The sequence below is a fragment of the Leopardus geoffroyi genome, chromosome B1, assembly GCF_018350155.1.
Source record: "Leopardus geoffroyi isolate Oge1 chromosome B1, O.geoffroyi_Oge1_pat1.0, whole genome shotgun sequence".
NCBI classification, from domain to species: Eukaryota; Metazoa; Chordata; class Mammalia; order Carnivora; family Felidae; genus Leopardus; species Leopardus geoffroyi.
Genome location: NC_059327.1, coordinates 16,233,845 through 16,248,310, shown reverse-complemented (window position 1 = coordinate 16,248,310; position 14,466 = coordinate 16,233,845). Strand labels below are relative to the sequence as shown.

Here is a 14,466-nt window from a genome sequence, read left to right as displayed (position 1 = left end):
AGTAAGAAACTCTAAAAATGGGCTGAAAGAATATGCCAGGGAAAGAACTAGGTCATCTCACATGACATAAAATAATGCACAATATCTCAAAACTTTTTCTGCAGCCGGCAACATTCCAACAACCATTTCTAGTGAATTAACCTCAATTGTTACACAGCAAATACTAAATTGGGAAGAACCACAGCATCAGGTACTGAAACAGAAATAGGTTTTATATTTCCCGTGTCTTAAGAAGAAAAAATAGGTGCATCTCATCTTTCTTGACTGTTTCCTCAAAATATATGCTCAATTCATTAACTATTCCCTGGTAAGAAACTGACCCAGTAAGAAATTAAATAATGTAAGGTCATGATCTCAAACAAAATAAATTAAATAATGTAATAAATTGAACAATGTAAGGTCATGATTTCAAAGTACCAGACTACCTTTCAAAATTCTGGAAGAGGACACTTCACAACCAATGGCCCTTTGGGGCTTAGAAAACAAAAACTCTTAGCATCAATGTTTGTGAAAGAAATTTAATTTTTAACACAATTGAATTCCTCGCCATTTTCATCCATTAGTGGTCACCATTAAGCAAAAACCTAAGTTTATGTTTATGATCAAGGACCAATAGTAACTGAAGTTTAATTTGAATAGAATTATACATTCTGCCTACCTTATTCACCCCGATTTAAAATAAGACTAACGGTAATGTGCTATTAACTCACAGGTACACCAAAAGCAAAACAAAAACACTTGTTCATGGTATTTTGTTCCACATACTAGTGAGCAAATTAATGCATCATTTTCTTTCTACAGGAAAACTGAAGATTTTAATAACAAACCCTCCAAGGTCAAAATGAATACAGGTATGCTGTTTCTGTTAGTTTCGACCCTTTCAAAATCATCTTGGCCCTAAATCATTAAGTTGAGTACTCTGCTGATCTGATTAATCTAAATTCATTACTTGACTTCTCTGTTTTTGTGCTCCAATCTTATAGCTATCAAAAGTAGACTTTTCTGTTTTGTTATCTACTCTTACTCCCTTTTTCTATGATCGTATCTTGAAATGAACAGGAGTTCCTAAGCCCTAGGAAAAAGGAGCGTATCATTTGATGCATACATTTGTAATTTCTCACTTAAAATAGGCTAAATTCATAGGCAACTTGCTGCAGTAGAAAATACTCAAAGTCCCCCTTTTGTAAACACTTCACGTTAACGATGTTAGCAGACAGAGTGCCAAAGCTTCATGTGAGATCAGCTTAATTATTCTAGACATAATACACATAAAGTCATAAGTACTATATTTTTAGAATGAGAACACTATCTCCAAATAGCTTTAACAACACCGAGGTCTCTGAACTCTGTATTATGTAATGATACACGTTAATTGTGACAGCGTTTATGACACATGCTAGGTACATATGAATTTTCTTTCCACAGTAGAAATATTTTGAGTTCTATTTTCACCTTTGCCCCCTTGACACTTTTATATGGGCTATCAACTGATTCTGAAAAACAACTTTCTCACTGCAATTCTGGAACCTGTGTTCACAGATAATGCCATTTCCTTCCACAAGTGGCCCCTGGAAAGCTAGCCAGTTACTCCGTGGCAAAGGGAAAAGGGTGGCCCGAGATATTTTCTCACATCAAGCGGCTTGCCTGGTTGCCATCTCTTAGTGTTAGCAAAATGCTCTGAGGGACGATTAACAACCATTGGTGAGAACCAATATCGGATCCCTAGATCAAGTGTAGAGATATGGACACTTGTCTTTCTGTCCGTGATCCTGTGGTTGCCCCTTAGCAGAAACCTGCTCTAGCTGACCTCAGAAAAGTGTGGGTCAGCCGGCCCCCAAAAATGCAGTTATAAACGTGGAGAGTAACAGGCAAGATGAGGATATTGGAGACAGTCAAAACATATAAGGAAAGCTGAGAAACCAAGAGAGATGATAACCCTAGAGAAGAACCAAGTAAAGGCATTTGGACAGTTGGAGATGTGGGACAGATGTGGGAGAGTTAGACATGGGAAATGAAAGGAGAAATATTACAAGGCAAAAGGATTGAAGAAAGCAAATAGAACAGAGAGAACCCAGCTGAACAGGAGAAGGCATGGTGTGAGAGTTGTCACTCCAGCAAACTGCCCACTTGAGGAGGTTATATTCATTAATTCTTTGCAGGCATCTCCTCACGGATTAAAGTTGAATCTAACTTCCCAATAGCCTTCATTTTGTGGAGTGCTGATTTGCCTTTATGGTATAACCCTATTAATGACGGAGGTGTAATATGGGATCATACTAAATATGCCATATTCATTCCAACGCATGCAGTAATTAATCTTCCTAGTGTTGGAATTCAATCCTTAAATAGTAAAGTAGGCAGGGAGAAATTCGTGCGTTTGTTTAGGTCTCTGGGGTACTTGAGCCAAGTTATCACTCCAAGTCTGTTGCATGAATGCAACCCCCTCTAAAGCATGCTCTCATTTAAAAGGAGCGAGTGTGGCTCTGTATAGAATGCTGATTTGCAAAGTTACTTTGCTTACCTGGGTGAATTTACACACATACAGGCATACAAAATATGATATTCGAACCTGTGCATACAAAGCGGGTTAGAAGTGACTGGACCCTTTTGTTTAAAACGCCACAGTACTAAAGACAGCATCCTCACTTTGAGATCTCACACATATCTTCAAGGAAGAGCAGAAAGTATCAACGCATGACTAAGTAGATACAGAATACAATAGATTTTTCTGTTCTAGCAATTTCACAGGTGTCTCAGCTTTTCGAGGGGAGCTCTTTATTAGACGGTGAATAAAAAACGGATTCTCACGTCATTTTATGGAGGTCTTAGCTTAGAATACAGACACAGTTTAACCCAGAGGTTCCTACACTTTCTGGTTTTATAGTGCCGAGATAGCTTGGGAATTTTTAGCCATCCTCTCAAGCCAAAAGAAATACTTCACGGTTCTATTTATTAAGCAGTAGGTGCAGACAACTTAAGAAGTACCCATGTTCTACCAACTGAGAAGCAATTTGAAAAAATAATGCCCTTTAACTTAAAAAAATAATCATTTTTTTAATTCTTTATAACCACATTAATATACTTATTAATGGGATGTGTGTGCCTGCTGGACGCACACACAACTTCTCAGACCATGGAATTAGAGCGTACGTCACCACTCTCTTTTCCTGGCCCCAAATTATTTTCAGAGGGTACTTGCTTTTTGCCGCAGTGATCACCAAAACCCAGCTTTTCAAAGATGTGATACCATCTAAAGGCAGACCACGCAACTGACTACGTTGAAAATGGGACTAGCTCAGGCTAGTAGTTTCGTGCAGTGTCTGATAGGGATCGCCGTGTTCTCCTCAAGAACACAAAATATCCTCCCAAGCCCTTGTGAAGCTCCTGATGGGGCCCAGGGAGCCTCAGCACGCAGTTCTGGAACCATGGGTTGAAGGAGTAACCCTGAGTCTCCTCATTTTGAAATTTTCAGATGTTCAGAATTAACAGAACTAGAAGATAAAACTTCAGTGTCCGCTTTCGACACGCTTGACTACACGATCCTTTTAGACCACTCATAGCTGCTATACAGCACACATTCAGTGACATTGCCTCCATTTAATCCGAAACACTCCTCTCTTGTAGATTTTATGTATTTATTTATTTATGTATTTATTTATTTTTGCCATTTGCTAAAATGCTCTTGGTGCCCCCCTTAAAGGTATCTTTAGTACTGTGTGTTTCTACCATTTGTGTCTCTCTCTGTTTGGCCTTTGATTTATTTGACTTCGCTTCTGTTGCTTCATTTTTCGGCTCTAGTTATTATCTGCATTAGGAAATCGTGATTTTCAACATATATTCAAGAAATTCTAGTTGGACATGGGGATCATTCCACCACTTGTAAATTCTACTGATCTTACTGCTTGCGGTTTTGCCAATAATTAATTCAAGTTTCACTTCCAAGCTCTCTTAAATTCTCTCACTTCCCATAGACAAAGTGCATCCTTTTCTTTAAGAAATAAAGGAAAGGGAAAAAAAGGAGATTAGCCTGTGGCAATATACAATGATGATGTTATCACATCGGCGGTTATAGGATGTGTTTTTCTTGTTATAACCTCCAAAAAATTCAATTTCAGTTGTTTTCATTCCCGGGGAAGGAGCAAAACTATTTATTGCACATTCCATATACAAAGGAATGTGGGAATGAAATTGGAATCTGTTCCTAACTAGAACATGAACCTTCCGATTTTAGAAGTCTTGCTACCCTGAACTTCTCATATCATGTTACAATAGCTGATGCATTTTCACTTATTTTATTTCATGTTGTGATTTCCATACAGTGTAAGTATATAGATCATCATATATATTGTCCAAAGGTATAAAAGCAATCTAATTTTTTAAACATTGGTCGTTTCAATCCTGTATATATCAATATTGCCTTTGATTCCAAACAGGAAGACAGAGAATTTCTAAAATGATACATGTTTCTTTAGGAGTCCTATAGATCAAATAGACCACGCCTATATCAGTTAATAAGTTTTACTTCAAGAAGTGATTCAAGCTACTTTTAGGAACCATAAATAGCCAAAATACAGTAAAACCTAAATGATGGATACAAAACATACTATATCCTGTGTCTCAGTCCTGAAATACAGGCTGTCCATAACTCCAAAAGCTACTCGCACTGCTTATAAATTTAATATTAATTGAATTTAAATGGTACAAACGAAGTTGAGCTCCCTATTTGTGTTTTCATTAAAGAAAACCATTAATATACTAAGTGTCAAATCTGTGTTTTCACTAAAGCACTGGCATCTATTGCTAAAACAGACTCCTGGTTGTTTGGTTCTGTTTCGTCTTAGTTTGGGGTGGGTGTGAAATTTTCAGATGTATCCCATGGTGACTCATTCTGGCTGTTCACCTTCCTCATGGATGTCTGGCACATTCCACCTGAAAATGCATGATAGTGCATGTGCTTTCTCCTTTGCTGTGGCCTCTGCTATATCATTTTTTTTGCTTTCAGATAGCGGTGGGTGTGCTCGCAAACGTGCTGCCATGTCTGTTACATTAACATCTGTGAAGAGAGTTCAAAGTTCTCCAAACCTATTGGCTGCAGGTATAATATCACTAACTCACAGAATGTCACAATCTCCTGGCTTTATCTGACCTTTCTCTCCTTCCAGAATTATCCTGTGTGGATGATGAAAGTGGCTGTAAATACCTTTCTAATGCCCTACGAGTTCTTATTTTTCTTGTCTCAAGAATAGCTCCTATCCCTTATGACTGTTTTTATTCTAAAAATAAAAAGCCAAACGAAACTGATCTCTTGCAAAAAGCATGTTAAAAATCTAATTAAAAACAACAGTCACCTGACAAAAATGTGTTGCGTAACAGCTACAAGTGTTAATAACGAATTCAGTTTTTTTTTTTCCACGTGAACTAAAGCAATATCATATTTAGTTAAGATAACTTCCACATGATTTGGTTGTTTTCTTTTTATCTGAAAACTGTCGGGTGGTGGGGGACACGGGGTCAGGAAGAGGGATTTTCAGGAAACTGAATCATTATGAATTCACTTCTTCACCAAAGGTTGCAAACAATATGATAGAATAATAGTTTTGAAAAAGACCCTAAAACGTCCTTTAATCCAGTCACCAAAGACCCTTCTCATATATATTTTAAACGTCTTGATCCGAATAAGATTAATTGGTACCCTCAGATATAAATATCTGCAGAAAGCCATTGAGAATGTGATATTTCAGCATCCAATGAGGTGGGTCTCTGGATGACAAATGTCTACCTGACTTACCTAAGCCTGTGGGCACAACGTGCCCTGAGAGGGGCTGTTGCTGCGGAAGGTGAAAGTGAACCCAGCACCCCCAGTGTCTGTAGGCCCTGAAATATGCCTAGACCTTATTGTGACTGGTTTGTGGGTTGGCTGGTTGGTTAGTCGGTTTGATTGTGGGTTGGTTGGTGGGGCTTCCTTGTTTTGTTATTTATAATATTTGTAAGTTCGGGAGGAGTTGGAAAGAGATTGAGAGTGTTTAGATAATTTTAATTCATACTCTGCATATCAGTGCCTTTAATACACATACATTTAGGGGCGCCTGGGTGGCGCAGTCGGTTAAGCGTCCGACTTCAGCCAGGTCACGATCTCGCGGTCTGTGAGTTCGAGCCCCGCGTCGGGCTCTGGGCTGATGGCTCAGAGCCTGGAGCCTGTTTCCGATTCTGTGTCTCCCTCTCTCTCTGCCCCTCCCCCGTTCCTGCTCTGTCTCTCTCTGTCCCAAAAATAAATAAAAACGTGGAAAAAAAAATTAAAAAAAAAATTAAAAAAAAAATACACATACATTTAGTGGTTAATTATAGTGAGAATGTCCTTGGTTAAAGCCACTTGATCCTAAAGTACTCAGCTATGTTGAGGGAAAAAACAAGCTTTCACGTGCAGAATCCCACTCTTAGCCACCACCACCTCCAGGTCACAAGTGTATTTCAACGTACAAGTTTAAATACCGGTCCAGGTGGTTCCATAATATATTACATTTTTTAAACGCAAATCGCATTGCAAGGTATGTAGTATGACATCATTTTGGTTAAGAGGGATCTTCGTGTATGTATTTGTACATGTTTATTCCTGTGTATATGAGCGTGGAAAAATGTGAGAAAAACTCCAGTGTAGTTTATGTCGGATACCCGAGAGAAAAGGGAATAAAGGGCAATAGGAAAATAAATAAATAAGCTGATTGATTGATTGGTTAAGTAAATAAGTAAATAAATAGAATTCCAGGGCCAGCAGGTGATTGGAATGCCTAACCACAAATGCCACCGGCATTTCAACCAAGTAAAATTCTGGCCCAAGCTGCTCAGACGCGGACCATCTGAGGGTACCATCTAGGGAATGTGGCACTACTTTAACAATGCCAGATTGTTATGATTTACAAAAGTTTACTAACGGAATAGTAGCATATTGAAACAGAGATTGCCATTTTGGAGACTCGAAACTAGAACACCATCAATTTCATAACACTCAATTTAGGAGAAAATATTTAATGCTTCAGAATCCAAATAATGGACAAGATTTAGTACTTTAGGAATATGAAATAATCTTCAGTAATAAGAGTATGCAACGGCTCTGGACCATTTAAACTTTTTAAAAAAATATTCATTTTTGAGAGAGGGAGTGCAAGTGGGGGAGGAGCCGAGAGAGGGAGAGGGGGACAGAGGAGCCGAAGCAGGCTATGCACCGACAGCAGCAAGCCTGATGCAGGGCTCGAACTCACGAGCCATGAGATCATGACCTGAGCCAAATCTGCATGCTCAACCACCTGAGCCACCCAGGTGCCCCAACCATTTAAAATTTTATATCATTAGGGGGCCCCTGGGTGGCTCAGTCGGTTAAGCCTCCCACCGTGGCTCAGGTCATGATCTCACCATTCCCAGGTTCAAGCCCCGTGTTGGGCTCTGTGCTGTCAGCTCGGGGCCTGGAGCCTACTTCGGATTCTGTCTCTCCCTCTCTGTCTCTGCCCCGCCCCCACTCGTGCTCTGTCTCTCTCTCTCTCCCTCAAAAATAAATGAACATTAAAAAAAATTTTAATTTTGTATCAGTAGGAGTAAGATTTCTAGAGAATGAAGTCCCCTGAACTTTGCTTTTCATTGTTACATTAAAACTGGATCTCTTTTGTATTTATTAGACACATAAGACATGATTCCTTTCTCAAGGAACTTTTAATTATGCTTTGAAGAAAGAAATCAGCCTCTTTTTATGCCTCTTACGTGATATGGTAGCCTTCACAAGAACTAATTCGACATAGTGTTTTTTTGTGAATCAAAAGAGGATTAGTAAGTACTTACTACATTAGGTATTATTAAAATAAAACAACCTTTAAGTAAAAGACTACCTCTGCAAAAGATTCTAAGCTCCTCTCTCTCCCCGCTCAGTCACAGAGTCAGTATGAGCTGCTAGCGATCAACTATTTGTCCTTTAAATCATGTCTTTCTCTTTATCTTTTAGGAGAAGTAATGTCCCAATGGGCAATTCATAGCACACAGAGATTTTCAACCTAAGCTAGAGCCACAACAATAAGTATGTTGGCTATAGACTATAGAGATACCATAAGCCTCTCAAAGGACATTTTATTTTACCAAAATGCGTGGCAGTCTAAGATAACACCAGTATGGTGTTATGCTTTGGGACTGGACCACTGTGGTAAGAAACTGGGTTTTACCAACACCACCTGTGTATTATATATACACCCTTGGGAAATTCCATCTGCTTGGACTTCAAGTTTCCTTTCTTAAAAAAAAAAAACCCAAAAAACAAAAAACAAACCAAGAAAAAATGAATTTTTTGACATTTCCTACCTCTCTGAGAACATAATCATTTCCCAAACTCACAAGGATTTGTCAAAATTAAATAAGAGTAAATGAAGAAAATAAATAAAAAGGCTTATCACAGCACTTAGAGACACAGTAGGCGTTCAATTAGTTGACTTGAATTAATATGTTTAATTAATTCTTGCAAAGCATTTGAACCCTCTAAAGAAAGGAACTATAAGAATTAAAATCATCATAATTTTCACAAAAGTATAGTTTATAATGTCTAATATAGCATACCAGTGGAAAGGAATTTAAACAAAACCTCAGGGGAGAGATTATGATATAACAGGTACCACAAACACAGCTACATAAACATTGTAATGGTGGAATCATCAAATTGGAAAGGACCTTTGAGGGCATCCAGCCCAATCCCCGAACTGAGCCACGAATGCCTCAACAAGTTCTGTGACAGGTGTCCACCACCTTCTGCCTGGACACAGGGAGTGTTCGTTGTACCAGAGAAGAGACGTTGTAGTTCTTAATTCTCACATACCCTATTTACATGCACATGCAAAAGAGCTTGGGAATGATAAATCTGTCCCATTTACTCATTCTTTAATTTCCAGAGAAGCAATGACCATCAACTATAAAGAACATTAGAAACTAAAATCTCTGATCCCTGGAATTCAAGCTCTATTTTTTCACAAATGAACAATCATGAATCACGCTCAAAATACTGGGCAAAAACCATTTCCCCCACGAATCTGCCAAATCATTTAAAAAAAAAAACCTATAGACCTTTAAAAAAAAACCCTATATTCTCTTTATTTGACATGGTTCCAAGACACTTTCTGTTACCTGCTCCAAATCACACTTGCCCTCCCTTTCCTAAGCTTTCTTGGCAGAAATTAAATAAAAGCAAGGCTATGGTGAACAGTATTCACGTGGGATGGTATTTATCTTTCAGTGCCTCTGAAAAATTATAATAAAATAGCAAATCAGGACTTGATGTATTTGCTTTATACAACTGGATTTATTTTAAAGAAACAAATGTTGTACATTTGAATATCCTTAAGAGACCACCCACTTAAGAGTAGACTTTAATCGTTAACATAAGACTCATTAACATATGGGTTCATCCTGAAGTTTTAATCCATGGCCATTTTTCTCCTTTCTCCTTGCTCATAATTCTACACACTTGTGTCTACCATGGTAAGCAGGGCTATTCAGTAGAACTCATCCTCATTATTTTTTTTTTAATTTGAGTGAAGTTTGAAAAGCTCACCATTATTAATATCTCATACTTCCTGTAGCATACATACAGTTTCATTTGGAAGTCCCTGGGCCCAATACAGGGGAAGAGGGAAGCCTCTGGTTGAACCTAGAGTGACTATCTTGTGAGTCTTGCACTTAATGTTTATTCCCCTGTAGATTCCATCATCTCCAGCATGGTCACCAGTAAGAAGAAACAGAATCGCCCCTCTACAAACGACCAATTAGATAAAGTGTATTTCAAGCATCCTTCAAATCTGCTCTAAATATACCTTCCTCCCCTTCACTGTGTCTATACCTCTTGTACTTCCGAGCATCTGACTCCTTCCACCTCCATCCCCGGCATATACCCACACACCCTTCATTATAAGCTCAGTTTTATCAAACTAAGGTGAAATAAACTCCCTACGCTTACACAGATAATTATGATATAAATAATAATTATTAATGCTGCTTCCCTTTTCATTGCCATTCCAGGTCCCAAAACTTGTTCCTTGTCCACAAACAGTATGTGACACCCAGGTGGTTATTACATCTCTCTCCCTGAGGGCCCCAGAGCAGACTTCTAATGATTGCTCTTTGTTGCTACACCATGTTTGTTTTCTTTATAAAGTCCTCATCTTTATGAGGTGATTGAGAATTTCAATCACTTCTGCTTCCATTAAATCCTAGAAATAGAATCTAGTAGTAAGCATTTCACATGTAAGTCTTCAAAGTTATTGCTTTTCTTTGCGGTAGCCTTTTTTTTATGGCAAAATGATTTTGAACTCATTGGAGATAAATTCCATACTAAATTAGCAACTATCACAAAGGATGAAGATTTGTCAGTCTTCTCTAACTCACGTGAGCTGGAGACATGGTAATGTACTCTGTGCTATGTCACATGTTTGTTCCTTTGATTTGGAAAGAGTCTATACCAAATATTTTATCTAAAAATCAAACTCTCATTTCTCAATTCATTTTTATCACTCCAAATTCATGTGTTTAGATTTCAAAGTATCCCATAAGCGTTAGAAAGAAAATGAAGAGTCCTTTTCACATGTAACATTCGGGTTCCATCAGGCATTGAAATACAGCAATTTAATAATGGTCTCGGGAAACCTTGAGGAGGAGTCCAGGACTGGACAGAAGATCAGGCTGGATGACCCCTAAGGTCCTTTCTAAAGTTCAGGCTTTATGATTCTGTGAGAAGTTGGCCATGTGGTATAAAAGAACAAACTGATTACCTCAAGTGTACCTCGGTTACAGAGTATTCTTGAATGTATAATTCAAAAAACCCCATAGTAAATATGCCATTGAGCCATTTTCCAACTATGTTAATACTGAACTTGTTTTCCATAGCTTTCTGCAAGACAATGGAATATACCGTAACAGCTCTTTCATATTTGAATACAAAATGATTTTAAAATGGCAACAAGAAGAAAATTCAAAGTCCAGAGAACGATTTGAAAATATTGCAGAATATGGTGGAAACACCTACACTTTCTTAAAATATAAAAATGAAATGCAGGCTACAAAAAATTGACTGCTATCTAACATAGGACTTGAGTATGGTTACTAACACCAGGGCAGTGAAAACTAAGTATCTCGTGGCTTGATTTAATGCTTGGAGAAGCAGTTATTGTTTTCATACCAGATACCTTTTGATCCTTTAATTTGGTATTTAAAAATTCATATATCCAGCTTGGGCAATAATAAGATAAAATTACATGGTTGCAATATTATTGAGGGGGAAAAAATCAGTGTTTGTTATATGTGTTAATTACATATTATGTTTAATGAATGATATTTTAATTGAAATAAACATAAATGCACAAACCTCTCATTTAGTAGATTGGACTTACTTCGAGTTTTAGAAATGAGATCATGGGGCGCCTGGGTGGCGCAGTCGGTTAAGCGTCCGACTTCAGCCAGGTCACGATCTCGCGGTCCGTGAGTTCGAGCCCCGCGTCGGGCTCTGGGCTGATGGCTCAGAGCCTGGAGCCTGTTTCCGATTCTGTGTCTCCCTCTCTCTCTGCCCCTCTCCCGTTCATGCTCTGTCTCTCTCTGTCCCAAAAATAAATAAACGTTGAAAAAAAAAAAATTAAAAAAAAAAAAAAGAAATGAGATCATGTTTGCAAAAAAAAAAAAAAAGAAAGTGGTTGTGGTTCTTTCCCAAATGATCTTTACTAGACTATTCATTTCTTTTACCCTGGTATTAATTTCAGCATTTCTTTTTCTTTTAGGACGTGATTCTCAGTCACCAGACTCAGGTACAGAAAAGCTATTCTGAATGACCATTACATTTGTTGTGAGTTTTTTTTTTTTAACATATTTGTAGTCACATTGTTGACCTCACGGTAAACTTCAATCGCATATACACTTATGTCTATGAAACTAAATTTAATTTCTAGAAAGAAATTAAATTCTATTTTGGAAATAAAAATACATTTTACCAAAAAAATGTTAAAAGTGAATGTAGATATTTTTGTATCCAATTTGTCTTCCCTTAATAAAAGCTTGGAGCTCTTGCAATGATCGAAATCAAGAGACACTGAACGGCCATGCTACATATTCCTCTCTTGCAGCAAAAGGTTTTAGAAGCGTTCGACCAAACTTACAAGAAAAAAAGTCACCGACTCAGGTAATCTTGCACGGCCTTGTTTACTGTGTTATTTTAAACATGGTTAAAAATATGCTTTAGAGTCTCTTCTCCAGCAACGTGTGCATATTTAGATGCATCTTTTATCTTTAATGTGTTTTTGCTTGTGGATCTGTATTCCTTGCCAAACTTGAATTCACAACATAGAAGACAAGTTTTAAGCTCAAAACGGGCTTTGTGGGGCTTTTTTCTGACTCAGTTCATAAAAGTACGATCACTTTCTACATAATGTTTATGATATTTCCTTAAATTCATAAAAAGCTGTCAGCCGATGCTTTGATTTCAAAGTTATGCGGTCAGCCATACGTTTATTCAATAAATAGGAGTTATGCAACTGTTCATTACATTAACTGAAAGAACCTTGTGTTGGAGATCTTAGTAAAATTGTGCCCCAAATCTTAAAAGTGTTACCGAAACAGTGTGAATAAATATAGGGTACCTATACCTCAAAGTCTAAAATTATGCATATATCCCAAGGTCTAAAAAATTTGCCAAGAGAACACATGTTCATTTTAATATAGATGGAGTCAAACTTCGTAATGTATTCTCCATAAAAACCATTTTCTCCCAGAGGGCAACTATCGATAATAAATTACAAGGCATTCTAAATGGAACAAAAATGACCATTTAATCTAGCCAACAAAATGTGTAGAATAATAAGGAGATATGACATTGTTTTACTTTCTTTAAGGGTAAGGTTGACGCTGGTTTCTTTAATGACTAACTTTGACTTTCTCTCTGTTTTTCCTTCAACATTATTTCTCTCTCCGGATGCTTTTGGCAATCCAGGCACCCTTTCCACCACCCAGAGAAGAGAGCTTTTGTAGTTCCTTGATAACCAGCCACACACAGGGTGACATTTTAGATCAACTAGTAACTAACACACAAACTCCCTCCTGTACGAAGTACTTTACTAGCAGAAAACCTCTTGAAGGAACTATGTATTCCAATGATGACTCAAACCAGACAATTGTGTATTCGGAAGAATCTAACACAACTGTGTCATATACCCAAAAAATCACTAACCCACTACCAGCAGCTGCCAGCACTGGTCCCCCATCAAATGCTGACACCAGCACCCCATTTCTACAAGAGGATTACACGCAGGACTCTCAAACTCGACGAATTTCTACACTGAAACTAATCCATAACCAGGATCTAGGAAGTAGTGTCCCCTTTAATACTCCACGGTTTTCCCAACCTGTTGAGGTACCATCGTGGCTCAAAAGGCCTTGCTCACCACCCCCTAACCCAGTGCCTGGGATATACACAGCATCTCTTTCCATTCAGATAACTCCCGTTTCAGGACACGATCCTGAAAGCCACAAACAGCTACCTGAGCTTTCTCCAGAGACCACAAAGATACCTCTTCAGCAAGAGAGACAAAAATCTGCAGTTGCTGCGGCCTCCCAGTCCTCAGACTGCCGGGTGGTACATTACACTTTCCAATCTCTTCTTACAGGTGCTCAGTAGAGACCCTAACTCCTCTGATTTGGGCTTCTTATATAACCAAATGCTTTGTTAGTTTCCGAGCAGGAAGGGAAAGGAGAAAGAAACCATCTTCTTATTTCAAACGCTACTAAGTTCATCAATAGATTTCTAGGTATCTTTTAATTAGAAAAATACATATCAACCAATATATATCAACCAATATATATTGTGTATATATACACAATATATATTGTGTAAATATATATACATACATATACAATACATACATATACAAATGTATACATATACATACATATACAAATGTATATATACACAATATATATTGTGTAAATATATATATACATATATATACAACCAACCAATATATATGTGCATATTGTATATATAATATACATATATATTATATATATAATTTTATATATAATTATATATCTTAATATATAATTAATATATAATTATATATATAATTATATATTAATATATATACATATAATTAATATATATAATTATATATATAATATACACAGATTTTTAATCCAGAAATCATGTGCTAACATTTCTTCCCTCTAAGTATTGATGAATTGGTTATCACTGAATACTCTGCAAACCACCTCAGTGCTCAAAGTATTTTTAAGTTTCACAGAAATGTTTTTTATGTCAGGCCTTTGAGTGCCTTGATTTACCTCAGTTACCTATATAACATAATTAGCGATTACAATTCACTTCGGCAGGGAACATGTATTTTAATTCATCCAGCATTTACTCCTTTGTACCTCAATATTCATTTTCACTGAAACTTGATCCATTTC

At 37.3% G+C, this 14,466-nt stretch overlaps 1 protein-coding gene and 1 long non-coding RNA gene across 50 annotated transcripts in view; one reads left to right on the top strand and one right to left on the bottom strand.

Moving 5' to 3' along the window:
- Positions 1-14,466, bottom strand: part of LOC123585606 — a 191,415-nt gene that overhangs the window by 26,521 nt on the left and 150,428 nt on the right. The gene's annotated exons all lie outside the window — the stretch shown is intronic.
- The window catches only part of SORBS2 (sorbin and SH3 domain containing 2), a 348,480-nt gene that overhangs the window by 248,090 nt on the left and 85,924 nt on the right, over positions 1-14,466 (top strand). For 12 of the 49 annotated variants that reach the window (XM_045453378.1, XM_045453373.1, XM_045453410.1 and 9 more), the window contains exons 3-7: positions 802-851; positions 5,003-5,095; positions 11,790-11,816; positions 12,063-12,187; positions 12,995-13,636. In XM_045453378.1, the coding sequence (XP_045309334.1) occupies positions 842-851; positions 5,003-5,095; positions 11,790-11,816; positions 12,063-12,187; positions 12,995-13,636 (897 nt within the window). In that variant the 5' untranslated portion in view covers positions 802-841. Of the gene's footprint in view, positions 1-801; positions 852-5,002; positions 5,096-11,789; positions 11,817-12,062; positions 12,188-12,994; positions 13,668-14,466 lie in introns of all 49 variants that reach the window. The other 37 variants (XM_045453715.1, XM_045453723.1, XM_045453402.1 and 34 more) reach the window with 12 other exon arrangements.